Source organism: Mauremys mutica, chromosome 6 (genome assembly GCF_020497125.1).
Source record: "Mauremys mutica isolate MM-2020 ecotype Southern chromosome 6, ASM2049712v1, whole genome shotgun sequence".
Lineage (NCBI taxonomy): Eukaryota > Metazoa > Chordata > Testudines > Geoemydidae > Mauremys > Mauremys mutica.
Window position 1 is genome coordinate 15,498,531 of NC_059077.1, and position 17,659 is coordinate 15,516,189.

The window sequence follows — 17,659 nt, forward strand, 5'->3', positions numbered from 1 at the left end:
TCTGGACTGGGATGGCTAGCCCTAGACGCTGTAACATTCACATTGCTTAGCATGCTCAGTACCGGGTTTACAATGGTGCCAATGGCACCATGACACTGGGCCCACATGCAGAAGGGGCCCTGCCCACTGCTCACTCCTCTGCCCCCTACCCTCCATGTGAGTGGCACACGGGGCTTCAGGGGCAGAGAGGACCGAGCCGTGAGCAGGGCCTCAGGGGCAGGGCAATGGCCTGGGTGCCAGGGCCCACAAAATGTTAATCCAGCCCTGAGCATGCTAGTTTGAGCAGAGCTAGCATGTGTCTCTCAACCCGGGCTGGGAGGCATGCCCCCAGCTGCAGCCTAGACAGACCCTTAGAAGTCTGCTATTCGTGATGAGAATAAGCCAGTATGCAGTGGTGATACATTCTATCAGCTCTTCTCTAGTGGTCCAGGGGGTCCTGCACTTATATTAAAAGCACTTATATTAAAAACAACAAAAGTTTCCAGCCCTTTTGGTTACAAAAAATTCTAAATCTAACCCAATACTGCAGAAACAACATCTCTCCCCAAATGAATGGAAGTCTCTGGACACAGCAGAACTGCTATGGCTTCTCTACATGGAGGAGTGGAAGGGTAAGCTGCAAACGGTAACTTAATAGGGTCAAAGGGCTTAAGTGGCCACCATATAGATCCACAGGCCTTACCTTCACCAGTAAGGAATGCACAAGAGACCCAGCTGCTCCTACACCTCGTTAACAATGATAGCAGTCATGGCTACAAAGCTATTCCAAACTGGCCTTCCTGGTTGCCAATTTTGGTTGGCTGTATTCCTGGAGATTTCACCACATGACAATCTTTAATTCCTGGAGCCTCCAGGACAATCCTGGAGGACTGGCAACCATAGTGTGGTAGAATTCTCTCAGCCATTGTCCTCAGGCTGTGTGTGAAGGGAGGAAGGCAGCACTTCATTCTAAACCCGGTGCTACCTGCACCAGGCATCTCAATGGGATTTTAGCGGTGAAGACTGTAATACCTAACTAGTTCACTGTGCCACTTGTTTTAGTAGAAACATCCAGAAACTCGTGGACTGTGGCTAGATCTAGAGCAGAGCACGACTACTTTCTTACCTGCCCCACAATCTCACCACTGGTTAGGCGCCCAACTTTTAATCCACCTCCTTCTGGCCAAATAGATCTTCATTCTCTGGTTTCAGCCTCCATTTTGGGGGGCTGAGAAGGGTGTGTGTGCGCAAAGCGTATAAAGTGAATCTTTCCTGCCCAAGTTTTGCTCTTCACATTGATTTCATCCATCATCAGCTATGAGTGGCTCAAAGAGCTCATTGAGCGGAATGGGTCCATATTAGCCTACACTAGGAAATTGAATAGCTTGAGGCTTTTCTGTTGGCTGATTACTCCCTCCATTCCTGGACTTCTCCAGACCATTTGCGGGTTGGAGGATGGATTGTCCAACTTCCTGTTTATGACTTGAGGCAATGTGCTTCTCTGTTTAGGATAACGTACCATGACTTTCGCCTCCCGTTTTATCCATTCACGAACTGGATTGCTGCCTTATATATGGGGGCTGTGATAAAACAGACCCCTGTATTCACATCCTACACACTATTGTAATAATCATTGTACAAAGTATGCCTACTAGCATTTTAAAACCAATAATTTGCTGATTGGTACCATCCTGATAAAATATGTGTGGCAACATTGTATGTAAAGTTATAAGATTCCACTGTATGGCCGTGTTAACATATGTTCCAAACTGTCTCAAACCAAAGAATGTGTGCTCTGCTTAATTTGCATCAAGCAGGAAGGGAACCAAAGGGAGCTCAAACAGATGAAGAAAAAGCAGCAGGGAACATCCTTCCCTAGAGACTTTTTGTCTCCTGGTACCCAGCTGGAAATGTTTTTCAAAATGGAGACTGAAATTATAAAATGGAGGGACAAACACCTCAAGGCCCTCCACCCCATCCTCCTGTCCATTGATTCACTGAGCCTGAAGGGACAAAGTAAGAAGCTGTTGGTCTAGGAAAGGGGTCCTGATCTAAGAAGTTCAGGCAGTAAGACTGCTGAGAGCATGTGGTGAGAAAACCTTGCTTTGAATTTAACAGTTTAAGTTAAACACCAGTTGCATTTTATCTTTAGTTTTCTTGTAACCATTTCTGATTTTTATGCCTTATTACTTGTGCTCACTTAAAATCTCTCTCTATGTAGTTAATAAACTTGTTTTATCTAATCCAGTGTGTTTAAATTGAAGTGCTTGGGAAACTCCATTTGGGGTGGCAAGATGTGTGCATGTTATTTCTATTACAAAAATAACAGACTTTTATATAAACATGTATTTTCCAGGAGAGGGCTGGGACATATATTTCTGGGGAGGAAATCTAAGACTGGGAGTGTGTTGGGGGTCACCCTGCAGTATAACCCAGGCTGGTGAAAGCCAGCGTGTAACCAGGCTGGCAGGCTGCAGTTACACACAAACTCTCAGGGTGTGGTTTGTGTTTGTGAGTGGCCCATGTGGGAACTCCTTCAGCAAGGCATTGTAAGGCACCCAAGGTTGCAGTGCAAGGGTGGCACAGATGCTCATTAGTCTAGACTGTACCCAGGTATGTCCCTTCCTTTAAGCTAAATACAACAGAAAAACAAAGCATAATCAATCATGAAGTAAAACACTAGAGAAAATCCTATTCCCAGACAGAGGAGTGGATGACAAGGCATTAGCAAAAATATATAGATGATGGTGCAGGCTTTCCCCCTAGGAAAGGACATTTATCCCATGCCTACAACCCTACCAAATTCATAGCCCATTTTGGTCAATTTAACAGTCATAAGATTTTGAAAACCATAAATTTCATGATTTCAGCTATTTAAATCTGAAATTTTACACTGTGGTAATAGTAGGGATCCTGATTCAAAAAAGAGTTGTTGTTGGTGGGGGTTATGGTACTGCTCCCCTTACTTCTGCACTGCTACTGATGGTGGTGTTGCCTTCAGAGCCAGGCAGCCGGAGAGCAGTGGCTGCTGGCTGGGATCCCAGCTCTGAAGGCAGAGCTGCCACCAACAGCAGCGCAGGTGTAAGGTGCATGGTATGGTATTGCCATCCTTACTTCTGCACTGCTGCCTGCAAAGCTAGGTCCTCAGTCAGCAGCTGTCACTCTTCAGCCACACCACTCTGAAGGGGAAGCAGGTGCTAATTGAGGAGGACTTGTGGATGGAAGCCACCGACGGGGGAAGAGAAGCTTCCTATCAACCCACTGCCAAAACCCTTCTGCAATGGATATAACCATGTATTGATATTTTTCCAGTTTTTTTTGCTTTAAGAATCTTACCATCCTGTTAGTGGTATGTTATGGAGTGTGCTGCTGGCCCCTGTGCTGCCTGTAGCTAGGTGTTCCCTGCCTCAGTTTCCCCTAATGTGCCATCAGTAAGTTCAATGAGGCTTTACATAAGGAACAGAATCCTTTCTGAGGGGTCTAGTTTATGAATCAGTGTCCCAATGAGAATACAAGCACACCTTCACCTAGTGTCTTAGCTGGGAGTCAGACAATTTATCTATTCCCAGCTGAGTCCACCTCTTCCCTCTACCTGGGTTCTTTATCAGCAGAGTTTTCTTGACTCTGCACTCTTCCCTGGTGTCAGGCCTCTTGCTGCTACCTCAATAGAATCCTTCCCTGGAGCCAGAGTTGGCAGAGATCTGTCAATTGAATCCCTTCTCTGGGACAGCACGTAGTTCGTGATGGGCTGTGTTTCTCACCACTGTCTGGGAGATCCTTTTGCTGGGAATAGGCCTTCTTGGAGGGCTGCCAGCTGTAACTCTGCCCTTAGAAATCTCTCCTCTCTAGAAGCACATCTAGGGTCTTTGCTTACATGAGCCTTCCTGATCAGCTGTCCTGGGAGTTCCCTGTCCCCAGGAGCACACCTTCTAGGTTCCCTACTCTTGGGGGCTCTCCTTATCAGCTCTCTTAGGAGCACATCTCCTCAAGAGCTCCCTGTCTCCAGAAACTCCCACCCCAGCACTGGTACCCCTTTATCAGCCTCATTAGCTGCCTGCCAGCCAGCCAGCCAGCCATGTGTGTCTGGGTTGGCTCATTCTCCCTTACAGGAGCCTGTCACAGGTAGGTTGGGCCCTGACTCCCCTTAACGGAGTCAACCACCCTGCAACACAGCTTGATCCTCTGTATCTTGTGCAAGCAAAATAAAGTATTTGTGAACATTTGGGGTATGCAAGAAATGCAGGACTGAACCCTAGACAGGTGGAGAACAACCCTTTTAGGAAGAAATTGCGATTTTAGTCATCTTATGCAGTAAATTTCTCCCAGCAATAATTTAACAGATCAGTTTTGGAGATCCTGAAGTTCCACATGTATTAAGAGGAGGCCCTAAGATATAAACCTTGGTATCAGAGGCCCGGTATGAGGCCTGAGGCCTGAACTAAAGTAATGGTCAAGACTTTGCTAACATAAAGCAAAGTGAAGCTGTGAGCCAGAGGCAGGCCCTGCTCACAGAAGCTGGCAAGGAAAGGGCTGATACGTACCTAAAAGGTACTGAACATTCACATACTTATACATTCCACACAGATAATAAAGAACAGGCTGGCCCATCCCAATGACAGGGGCAAAAGGGTAATATGATGGATAGAGTTGTTTTGATCGAACCAACATGTACAAGGTGAAAGGCGGCACCTTACTACGTAGAGGGGTTGTACCGTGCTACGTGGAGGGGTTGTACCTCATACGTCAGGAGTGATGTGTAACTTGTTTGTATCTGTGTATAAGAATGCATCCCTGGGGCGGTGTCTTGGTCCGGCCGAAGGGGGAGTGGAAAGTCCCGCCACTGAGCCGGGTCCATTGCCAAGAGGCACTTTCTTGTAGTATGCCCTGAATTAGGCTAAGAAACCTACAGGGAACTGCAATTGTGTCCGAGGTCGCAATAAACCTAGCCGACGTGACTTTGCATCTTACTGGACTCTGTGGTTATTGGGGGTTCTCGTCGGGTCTGCTGTGTCAGCTATCTGTAGAGCGGGGGCAGCACACAGAGGGAACTCACGCAGGCAGCCGAGTGATATCAACAAGGAGAAAGCAGAGCACCACACCGGTACACTCTGACAACACCACAGATCCTTATTAGTCACCGAGGTCTATGAAGATTTGTATTTACTATCCCTTTGAAAGAGTCTCAGAAATAAAGTGGACACACACTACATATTTTTCAAAGATACTAAAAATGTGCAGCAAGTGTTTTTTGTTTAAATACATAATTAAAATGACCCTTTAAAAGCTGAACTATCTGTATGGCCCAATTAAAGTTTCCTGAAATTCTTCTACAAATATGCCTTTCTGTAGATTTTTGAGGAACACTTACATGCAGTTCATTTCATAGATGCTATTCATACACCGTGTTGTTTTATTTAAAATGTAAAAATTTCTGAATCTAAACGGAGGAAAAGTTATTGTCTCAAAGAAAATCCAAAGGGGAAAAATAGCCCTTTGAAAAGGTGTCTAATTCTTATACATATATGCTTCTTAAAATGATTTGCATACAAATACAGGGAAAATGGAACCAGATATATTAATTAGTATGAAAAGTAAAAATTCATATATACTGTTTTAAATACAGTCTAAAGGGAGCTGAAGTTGTATACATCACAATAAGCAAATGCTATACTTGCAGATTAGACATTAGTTTTCTTCTCAGGGGATGGATTTCTGCTAGTTTCATGTAGGGTCTTGATAGAATGTCTTTCATCTTTTCTTGGTACACTCTCTCTGCTGCTAGTCCTGATTCATATTCTCGCTGCTTCTCTTCTTCCTCAGCAACGTGGGCCTGCTGCTGATAGGTAATTTGAGCCTGCAGCTGCTCCCGATATTCTTTGGCCTCCTGCATTCGTCTGCAAAGGACATGGCAAATGTCTCATTTAGGCTGTGTCTACACTGCCACTTTCAGCGCTAAACTTTAGTCATTCAGGGATGTGAAAAAACACCCTCGAGTGACAAAAGTTTTAGCGCTGAAAAGTACCAGTATAGACAGCGCTTTATTGCCGGGAGCTATACTCCTGGCAATACAGCTACCACCACTCATTTGGGGTGGTTATTTTTTATCGTCGGGAGAGCTCTTCCCTATCGATAAAGCATGCAGTGGCCGTGCTGTAACATGGGCAGTGTAGACCTACTCTTAGAAGTTAAAGATAAAAAATTAACAGTTCAGATTTCTTGTGGTATCATTTATCAATCTTATGTGAAATACTGCTTAAAACTCCTACTTGTTATCATTAACTACTATTCTAATGAACAACCACCACATTTTAATAAACTATAAACTCTTTGGGGGCACAATATGTCTTTACTGTGGCTTATAAATCAGAGTACAATCTCAGTGCTTAACAAACAATGATCAGTGAACAAACAATCATTAATCAAATAAGTCGTATGCTTTCCTCCCTCACAAAATCTCTGTAACTCTTTATCTGTCTGTTATTGTGGTGAGGAGATGACAGAGGATTATACAGAATATACTTAATTGTTAGGTCTAGGTTTTTATCTGGCTATGTTTCATGCCTGTAGCACCCTAATATCCAATTTTCCCTCTCTTGTTTTTAAGATAACTCTATTATGTACTTCCATATAAGAAGGCAGGCCAGAGATTCCTGCCATGGCCTTATGCTAACATTACTCTGAGAAATGGCTTGGGAGAAGAAAGTGAGTTCTACCCCAAGACCTGCACTGAACCTTTGCTATCCTCTGGAGTGCTGTTTGAACAGCCCATCTACCTACCTCGTGTATTTCTAAAGCACCCATCACCATCGTACTTAAGTGTCAACAGTTTCCTCAAAACCAGTGCATTAATGAGGAGCTGTGTGAGCCATGTGGCAAGACTCTGCTTCCTGACACTGACAAAAAAGTGCAGCACATCTATTTTAAGTGATATGGCCAGCACCTCTTCCTCCACAGAGTGTGATTGCCACCAATCTAGAGATGGTCAGAGAACTTTTCTGTTAACCGTAAAGCTTTTGCCAAAATACCATGGAATGAAACAGATATTGGTTCTGGAAGGGGCTACTCCATTACTTTCTCTAAATAAGCATCAGAATGGGCAACAGTATGGAAAAGGAATCAAGTGGATAAAACATTATTTATAGTAAAATGAAACTGTAAAGGAAGGCCTGTGTACATGACATCTAGAACCGCTGTAGTTCAGAGAATGCTAAGTACTAGTACTCTTTCCTCAGGCGAGCATAAGCTAGTGAGTGTTTGTTCTGATGGTGTGGTCTTGTGTTTCAATGCCTGAATGCATTGTCAGTCAATATTCTTCAAGGGTGGATAAAGTTTTGCAATAAGCCAGAACATTCCAACTCTTATGCTTAAGTAGCTGAATTAATCTCTCTCAAAACTCAGCATATGGGTATGTACTTACTAAAAACAACCAGTAAGCTCAAGACAATTACACTTGGTGGAATACAATTGTGTATGAACAATCAGGTTTGGGTGGTTGTGTAATACCAATTTCAGTATAACATAGGTACTACTGAATAGTCAATAGCAAATTGGCTAGACAGTATAGCACCTGCAGAGAAAATTTGCACAGAATAAAGCCCATTGCTATTACATTACTACTTCAAAATGAGAATTATACAATTCTGAAGAGTTTAAGACTCAACTTTATTACAAAACTTACTGACATCAGAAGGAAAACATACCTTAAATATTTTTCTTCTTCTATAAAATTGAGTTCTTTAATGGCTTCAGCTAATAGTTCCTTGTCCTGAGCAAGTTCTTCCTGCTGCTTTGCATTTCTCTCCACTGCAAAAGGAAAAATAAATGCACTGCTAACCTTGGAAGGATGTAAACTTAAACCCAAATAGCTTATTCTAAATGGCAGGCTTGAGTCTTGCTGCTTCTGGAAAGGCCCAAAAGCAATAGGAGAGATGTTGTTGGTATTTTTGCACCCACATCTGTCACTTAGAAGAGAGGATTTCACATATACAATTTCAGAATGTTCTGAAATAAGGGCTTACTCCTACAATCTTTATTTGATTAGTCTTTGTTTCACTCATGTCAATGGGATAACTAGCATGAGTAAAGACTGTTTGTATGAATAAGACTGTAGGATTGGTCCCTAATGCAATAGCACTGTCGTATTTGTTGTAATAGTGTCTATGCAGTATGTGTCCCCAATTCTTTGTGTGCCCCCCTCACGACCCCATACCAGGGTCCTCCATTTGTCCCCCACATGCACTTGGGGCCAAATTCTGCTTTCAGGGAAAGTATGTGCCATCTCAATTGACTATGACAGAACTTGCATTCACTTTACCATGGGCAGTACTTGACCCACAGACTAACTGTGCTGAAATTTCTTACACTTCTCCTCAATCTGCAGTCGTCTTGTATCCAGGACATCTTTCATTAGCCGTTTCCTAGCTTCCTTTTCCAATCTCATTTGCTCAGCCTTCTTGGCCCAAGACTTCTCTATCTCTTCCTCCAGCAGCTTGTCCATTTCTTTCTCTCGACGCGTCTCCTCTTCCAATTGTTGAGCCAGATATTCCCGATACATCTGCTGCTCCTTGAACAGCTCTTGCTACAAAATGTGGATGGTATATAGACTTTCAATAAGCTAGTTCAAAAAGGCATTTCAAAAGTTATTTTATTCATGGAAAGGAGTGTCTGGTGGTAGACTGGGAAAAAGACTGGGCGCATGTCTATGCTGCATCTGAGAGCGAGACTCCCAGCCTGGGTGCACAGACTTGCGTGAGTGCACTAAAAACAGCTGTGTACATGTTGTGGCTCAGGCTGGAGCTTGACTTCTCAAGCCATCCCACGCTTCAGACCCCAAGCTTCCAGCCAAAGCAGCACCATCTACACAGCTGTTTTTAGCACACTAGCATGAGCTCCACTAGTAGAAGTCAGTTGAGCAGGGCTGGGAGGCTTGCTCCCAGATGCAGCACAGACATGCCCTTGGCTTCTTTTCCAAACTCTGCCATATCTCGCTGTCACTTAATCACTTTGTGCTCCAGTTTTACAGTGGTCATTCCATTGAGTTCAAAAGGAGTTATACTGGATTTACACTGATGTGAGAAGAGAATCACGCCCTGTCACTGAAAAGTATTATTACCAGAGAGTTGTGCACCTCATAGCATCTGTAGGACGAGCTCTTACAGCAGGGGCTCCTTGCATCCCTCCACAGCCTGCATAAACTCCCTGCGTGCTACCCACCTTCTATTTCAGGGACTCCCTGCAATCCCCCACCCTTCATCATGCCAGGGGTTCTGTGTGCTCCACACTCCTTCCTTCCCCAATACCAACGTCCCTCATTCCTCTGACATGCTAAGGGCTCTGTTTGCTGCCCCTGTGCCTGGTGGCAGGGGCCCTGTGTCCCTCCCAGGTTTCCCTTTCCCGCATACCATTGCTCCCCCCAGCATTGGCAGCGGCTGTGTGTATTCCCCTCTGAAGCTGATAGGTCTGCTGATCAGATACAACGGGCTCTGTGTCTCTCCAGCAGGGTTTTGGTCCTTCAACAGTGCCTCTTGGGGAGGTGACAGAATTGTATGTTCACTCTCTGTCCAGTCACTCAAGTGGGGTGCTCAATAGCACTCTGAAGGGTATGGCTCAAAGTCCACTGGTTCCTTAGCACAAGGAACAGGATACAGGACCCTTCACCTCAGGGGACTTCTTTTAGACTCTGCTCTCTTCCAGGCCTCTCCCTGGGAGGCGGGAAGCTCAGCACTCTGCTCTCTTCCCAGAGCTGCCCAGGAGGTAGTGAACTTCCCCAGTGTCAAACCCCTCCTCCATTCCTAACATGACTTGCAGATGTGGCAGGACAGGCCACTGCAGCCAAGAGCAACTCCTTAACTCCTTCCTGCCTGGTGCAGGGTTCATACACCCTGTCACAATCCCCTATCCCCCCCCTGCCAGTTTTCCCATTTTTAATAGGATTCTGTCCCTTGACACCCACAACACTCCCTGACATATTGGAATTGGTTGGATGCGGTATTCAAAAGTTATTGCATTACATACAAACAGACAGAGAAATGCCATCATGTTGAATGTAGGAACTCACAAGCTTGGCCAATTACTGTAAAAATAAATTAAACCTGAATTTGAAACAAACTCAGTTCAAATTATGAAATATTTCCAGCATTATTGCATCTTATCAAGACTGAAAACCTTTCTTTAGCATCGGAAGCATCATTAGGCTAAAATTTACATTTTTGATGAAATCAAGAAAAAAGTTTCGTAAAGCATAACATAATATTTTGAATTGATGAATCTAGACAGTAAATTTGAACACAGAAGAATAATTTGAGCCAGCATGATCCAACTTAGTTCATTTATAGCACTTTCTTCTGTAGATCTCAAAGCTCTTTACCTTTTTTTTGTAATCATGATCCCCATTTTGCAGCAGGGGAAACTTAGGCATTGAGAAATGAAGTAACTTGCCCAAAGTAACACAGCAGCTTTGTGGCAAAGCCAGGAATAGAACCCAGACTAGTGACTTTTAATACAACAACCTATCTTCTAAGGAAACTCTAGCCCTATTTTGAAAGTAAACTGCAGTGCTTTTAAATCTGAAAAAACTCCTTAAAATCCTAGGGTAAATCACTTACAGAATACGTAGACTCATTCATACAAATACATACATTTTCTAACTACATAGTTCAAAATTATTTTTTCTTTCAATTACGTGCCAGAATCTGAGTTTAGGACTCTGACTTTTTCCTGTAACAGCCATTAACTTTACCAGTCTTGTCTATGCTGAAAGCAAAAACCTCCCACTGTTAAGGACACCAGTTCAGCTCCACCACTGCTAGCAATGCTGGGTATCATCAGTGTTAAGCACCAGGTCATCTAACTTTGCTCTGAACAGGTCTAACTGACATGGTGCTTTAAATGTCAGTGGCAGACCTGTACCTTTTCTATACCAGGGTTCCCGCTGTTGCCTAACCCCAGTGGAACGGAACCAGTGCTATGAATGCAGGAAATATTTGCAGCATTTCCCTAACATGCACTAGCTTATAAACAGCTAAAGCAGAATAAAGAGTGCAGTTCCTTACTCAGCTTTAATGGTAACCTGCAAAAGATTTTTTTGTTTCCAGGCGGTGGTGAATCTACTTGTTTTTAATTTAAGAAATAGCAGATTTCTTGAACTCAGATGTTTTCAGGAAACAGAGATGTTTATTACGAGCTCTAACACCTTAACTGAAGGGGACAGGTATTGAACTTTAACAGAAACATCCTTTCAATACTAGGAAAGGAAGCTGGAGATAAATAGTTTAAAAAAATGGTTGCGAACAGACTGATTAAAAACAAGACTTCAATTTCTAAAGTATAAAGCAAGCAGGATTCCCTTCCCTTCCCTTTTTTCCTTCAGGCTATCTTTATAAATCATAAAAAAAGCAAAAGCCCAATAGCACAATGCAAGACTGAACCTTAAGTGCTAGTGAATTTGTAGTAGAGACAGAGAAGTCTGAATTCAAGTCAGCTTGTGCCATTTAAAGTATTTCAATTGCAAACTTAAACTACACATATATCTAGCTAATAATTAAAGATTTTAAACAATTTTGTTAGTATTTAAATACATTTCAGTTCAGTTTAAATAAGATTTATTTTTCTCTGCAGTTATAAATATCCAGTCAACAACATCCATGAAACTGCAGAAAGCTTAGCATTAGACTAACTTATATTCCCGGCCAGGTTGTGTAAAGCCCCAAAAGAGCCACTGACTTGAACACAGTAGAAGCAGCATGTGGGTCAGACCAGATTAGATTCCATGATCCTCTGGGATTCGTCCTTTGCCCCAGACCTCTAATCTGGTCAAGTGCAAACCTAGCTAATGCTGTCAAGTATCAGAGGGCTAGCCGTGTTAGTCTGGATCTGTAAAAGCAGCAACAGGATTCTTTGCTGCTAGCTAATGCTATTCATTTTAAAATGTTTCCCTCTTCCTTTAACATGACAGCAGGCTCCTTTAGAAAAGTAGATCGCAGGCATGAAGAAATGAAATATGCAAAGACCTTAATAAAATATAAAAAGATTTCCAACAAAAAAAATCAATTTATAAACAGAATAGAGCTTGATTCCAATCTCACACCTATGTAACGCCATTGAGGTCAATGGAATTAGTCCAAGTCAGGAGATCAGACAATTTGAAAAAGACCAAATGCCCTTTGCTCTTACTTTTCTTTGATTTTTTCCCTCTGTGTCTTCCTGGGATTCATGGGAAAATCGTTCTAGGATCTTCATGTCTAGAGCAAGTTCCTCTTGTTTTTCCCGATTAAGACGCTTCATCTTTGCCCGAGCTGAACTGATCAACATGTCCCTGTGTTCCTTCTGTTTCTGTAATTTCTCCATCTGAACTCGCTCATTTTCTAGTTTAAACAGCTTCATTTCCTCTTCCTGCAACAATAAAAGAAGAGCAGCCAACTTGCAAGATCACTGTATAACTTCAAAAAAAAAAAAAAAGATGGCTGGGATTAGTTTAATTGGAACATATAAATGGGAAGATAAATATTGAAGATTTTGCTTGCTAATGCTAGGGGATTTCAGATTTACTATTGTCATCTAATACAGTTGTTAAAGCATGAATATTTTAGCATATTATTCATTAGAATTCAGGATTTTCTAATTATCATGTATGTTTCATTGCCAAATGGAGAGATTGGTGCGCTCTAAATACTTATGATGGGCAATGATTCATATGTTGTTGCAAATCAAGAGTAGCATCAATTCATTATTTGTATCTGAACACTTTAAAATTTTCAGACAAAAGAATCTGTGTACAATAAATATTAACTATAGCCATTTCTAATAATAGAGCCAACCTCTGCTTCCTGTTACACCAGTGTAAATTCAGAGTATCTCCACTGTGCTACACTGTTGACTCATATTTAGCTTGTGGTCCACTATGACTCCCAGATCCCTTTCCAGATACTCTTTCCTATGCAGTCATTTCCCATTTTGTATGTGTGCAACTGATTGTTCCCTCCTTTTGCATTTGTCCTTATTGAATTTCATCCTATTTACTTCAGATCATTTCTCCAGTAGATCAGGATAATTTTGAATGATAACCCTATCCTCCAAAGCACTTGCAACCCCTCAGAGCTTGGTAGCATCTGCAAACTTTATAGGTGTACTCTCTATGCCATTCTCTAAATAACTGATGAAGATTGTGAACCGAACCGGATCCAGAACTGATCCCTGTGGGACCCCACTCATTACGCCCTTCCAGCATGACTGTGAACCACTGATAACGACTCTGTGGGAACGGTTTTCCAACCAGTTTTGCACCAACCTTATAGTATCTCCATCTAGGTTGCATTTCCCTAGTTTGTTTATGAGGTCATTTGAAACAGTATCAATAGCTTTGCAGTAACTCCTCACTTAGTGTTGTAGTTATGTTCCTGAAAAATGCAACTTTAAGTGAAACAATGTTAAGCAAATCCAATTTCCCCATAAGATTTAATGTATATGAGGGGGTTAGGTTCCAGGGAAATTTTTTTCACCAGACAAAAGACTATATATATACAGCAAGCAGGAGTCTCTGGAAGCAGCTCCAATGCAGAGGGCAGAAGCAGCACATGGCAGTTGTGGGAGGGACAGCTGAAAGCCGGCAATTGCTAGCCTGCTAGGAGGCTGCAGCAGAGGGAAACAGGGAACTTAGGGGAGCGGGGAGCTGATAGGGGGGCTGCCGGTCCACCCTGGTTCCAAGCCCCCACCAGCTAGCTCCAATGAGCTGCTCTTCCTGCAAGCAGTGGACAAAGCAGGTGGCTGCCAAACGACGTTAGAAGGGAGCATTGCTCAACTTTAAACGAGCATGTTCCCTAATTGATCAGCAACGTAACAACAAAACAACGTTAACCAGGATGACTTTAAGTGAGGAGTTACTGCACTAAAGTCAAGATATACCACGTCTACTGCTTCCCCGCATCCACAAGGCTTGTTACCCTGTCAAACAAAGCTATCAGGTTGGTTTGACACAATTTGTTTTTGACAAATCCATGCTGACTGTTACTTATCACCTTATTATCTTCTAGATGTTTGCAAACTGATTGCTTAATTATTTGCTCCATTATCTTTCCGGGTACAGAAGTTAAACTGACTGGTCTGTAATTCCCCAGGTTGTCCTTATTTCCCTTTTTATAGATTGGCACTATATTTGACCTTTTCCAGTCTTTTGGAATCTCTCCTGTCTTCCATGACTTTTCAAAGATAATCGCTAATGGCTCAGATATCTCCTCAGTCAGCTCCTTGAGTATTCTAGGATGCACTTCATCAGGCCCTGGTGACTTGAAGACATCTAATTTGTCTAAGTAATTTTTAACTTGTTCTTTCCCTATTTTAGCCTCTTCTGATCCTACCTCATTTTCACTTGCGTTCACTATGTTAGATGTCCAATCACCACCAACCTTATTGGTTAAAACCGAAACAAAGAAGTCATTAAGCACCTCTGCCACTTCCACATTTTCTTTTGTTATCCCCCCATCACCACCATGAGTAACAGGACTACCCTGTCCTTGGTCTTCCTCTTGCTTCTAATGCATTTGTAGAATGTTTTCTTATTACCCTTTATGTCTCTAGCTAGTTTGATCTTGTTTTGTGCCTTGGCCTTTCTAATTTTGTCCTTACATACTTGTGCTATTTGTTTATATTTATCCTGTGGAATTTGACCTAGTTTCCACTTTCTGTAGGATTCCTTTTTGATTTTTAGATAATTGAAGATCTCCTGGTTAAGCCAGAGTGGTCTCTTGCCATACTTCCTATCTTTCCTACACAGTGGAAAAGCTCCCCTTTTAAAGAAAATAACTGGATACCATGCTGGGACATAAATTGTGCACTGAGTCTGCAATTCTGCTTCAAAGTTACTGATGGCAATGTAAGCGCTCCAGTGCAGAGATGGAGTCTGTTAATCTGAACTGGGAAGAGCCCAGCACACTTTTGAGCACTGTAAAAATAATAAAAATATCAGAAATCACTGTATCTGAGTCACCCCATGTATGATGAAGATGTTGAACAGTAAAGGAGAGAAAAATGATGCAGAGTAATGGCAAGTTATTGGAGGAGGAGGCAGTTTATACAGGTTTTTGGCCAAATTCTATCTTCAGTGTAATTGCATGAGAATGAGGTCGAATTTGATCCACAGTGTTTATTCTACATAAGTTTGTATAGTTGTGGTACTGAAACACTGTCAATTTTTAACCTATTTACAGTCTTATAGCAAGTGAGGACTGAAGTGCAATGGAAGAGATGTACAGGGAAACTTGTGTAGTGCTTGCCCGACTCCCAGTCAGAATAGCATGACCATTGCCACTTTCATGAGCACTACATTTATCACTAAAATGGGGGATCTGGGGGAAAAGGAGGCAATGTGGATAAATAATAAAGACTAATTCAAGAGTGACAAGTGGTTTCTGGCTACCTCCGTTTTTGGGTGCCTAACCTGAGACACCTTAAAGATGCCTTAGCATGTCTCAAAATCAGGCCCCTTTAAGGTGTCTCAAGTTGGGCACCCAAAAACAATTACTATTCACTTTTGAAAATGGAGGCCTACGTGGGTAAATTCATGGTTTACAATACATCTGCAGAGGAGGCTGAAGAAAAAGTTAACAGCATCATGTCACCACTCAGTGGAAAGAGTAGCTGAGCCCTCAGCTTCAGAGAGCAGTAAGTCAAATTCCAAAAAGATTTCACAGGGAACCACAGTCAGGCATCAGAAAAATCAAGAATTAATGAGAGATTCATAGCTTATGTATCGAAAGCCAGAATGGACCATCGTGATCATCAATGAATGGAGATACAGAATGTCAGAGAAATCATTTGAAAAATAAACGACAACCAATGGAATAAAGATCAAGGGTGGGACAGGATGAGGAGTGAATTAGGAAATACATCTCTATTAACAACTGTAAAATTTGCCAACATATGATAGAGATGCTAATGCCAGAATTATTTACCCCATTCTCCAAGCTTCCTTAACACCAGCAAGCAAATTATCTGTTTAGGCATTTATCCCAAACTCATCATTGTAGCATCTGAGTGCCTGAGTCCAAAACATAAATGTTTGTTACCGGTATGCAACGTCAGTCAAAGCCATACCAGTCATCCCACTGACTGATATCCCAGCTGCCAACACCAAGTAAGTGTGCTAATGTACAACACTCTTTGTTTAGGGGTACCCTCCTCAAAACAGATACAGGTTGTAGACAGATTAGTTTGCCAGCTCCACTCTCTCAGGCCTCCAAAGAGTAGATTGATAGTCTAGTATTTGATACACAGCATACACAACACTCGACTGCCACACCAGGCCCATGAGATAGAACAGAGCTGTATAATAGTAATAATGCAGCTACTACCCAGGGTATTTAACCTCCCTGCTCTCAACCGACTTCTCCAGCTAGAAGCAGTCTGATGCCTATGAATGGCAAAAAAATGAGCAGTAGCAGCTGTGACAAAGGACTGATCTGCATCCATGTTGGATAATGTCTGCAGTGCACTGCATCCACTGTACGATGGTGTGTGGCATCATGTGATGGCAGCACAAAACTCCCACAGTGTTCATCCTCTGGAGGATATGGACATAGTTTTAGCAGGATTGAATGTGGACATTCCAGAAAGGCTGAAGCATGTTTCTGCAAAACACACCTCTGCACCATGCATGTAAATCATATTAACTTAGCAATCATTTTCTAAGAGCTACAGCTAGCACAGGTTAGTGCTGTAAGATGGACAGGGTCCAAGACAGCAAAGATAGAATTATTTTTCTCCCTAAATAATCCATTTCCATTACAATGGCTAGTAGAAATTGGCTATGCTGTGCCTATTTATCAATGCTGCCAAAGCATTTCTGAACATTAGACGAGTTTAGTAGAAGGAGCAAAATTGTCTTCAAAGCAATAAAATACTATGATATTATTGCGTAGAGAGAAAACAGCTTTCAAATAATTTGTGCTAGGCCCTAACATAAACATGTTGATAAAACAAGGATACACAGACATACTTTGCTGTCCATTGCCTGTGCTAAACCTAAATGAAACCTCTAAGTAGTAGTAGAGGCAGACACAGCATTGAAAAAATGATGTTACCAACTTCCACCTCTTCTTTCACAGAAATGACTTTTAGAGCAGGCTGCAAAGCCTATCTGTTTTAATAATTTTTTCCCTAAAGGAGTACGTTGAAAGACAGGTGATTTTAGTCTGGCGGGGTGTGCCCTGAAAGTTGCCCTGGAGCAAACAGAAATTTTCCTATGTGTGGTTTGAAATTATTGAAATGGTGTATGGACTGTTTACTGCTACATGGCAGAGATTTTCAAAGAGACCAAAGGGATTTGGATGCTTAATTCCCATTACTTTAAATGAAAGACAGCTTTAAGTACCCTTAAGTGCCCTGTGATTTATAATATGCATCTATTATTATCGAGTGCTCAGTATTATTTGTATTACAGAGTGCTTTAGGCCACACCCAGGTTCACTGTGCTAGATGCTGTAGAAATATAGGCTATTTTCAAAGCAACCTGACGGAGTTGGATGCCCAATTTCCATTTTCTCTTTGAAAATCACCGCCAAATACTAGTAGACAGTCCCTTCCCCAAAGCTAGGCTCTGAGCATTTCAGTCATTGAAAAACACACATGAAGAAGATTCTATTCACTCCAGGTCAATTTTCAACCACTCCCAGCCCAGTCAGACTAAAAA

The 17,659-nt window shown here is 42.2% G+C and overlaps 1 protein-coding gene across 1 annotated transcript in view; it reads right to left on the reverse strand.

The window, feature by feature from the left end:
* Positions 1–5,369: 5,369 nt before the first annotated feature.
* CFAP53 (cilia and flagella associated protein 53) overlaps positions 5,370–17,659 on the reverse strand; it is a 32,339-nt gene continuing 20,049 nt past the window's right edge. Inside the window, exons 5-8 of the mRNA XM_045020087.1 lie at positions 12,151–12,369; positions 8,341–8,557; positions 7,680–7,782; positions 5,370–5,873 (exon numbers count right to left, since the gene is read on the reverse strand). Coding sequence (XP_044876022.1) covers positions 5,645–5,873; positions 7,680–7,782; positions 8,341–8,557; positions 12,151–12,369 — 768 coding nt within the window. The 3' untranslated portion in view covers positions 5,370–5,644. The remainder of the gene's footprint in view (positions 5,874–7,679; positions 7,783–8,340; positions 8,558–12,150; positions 12,370–17,659) is intronic.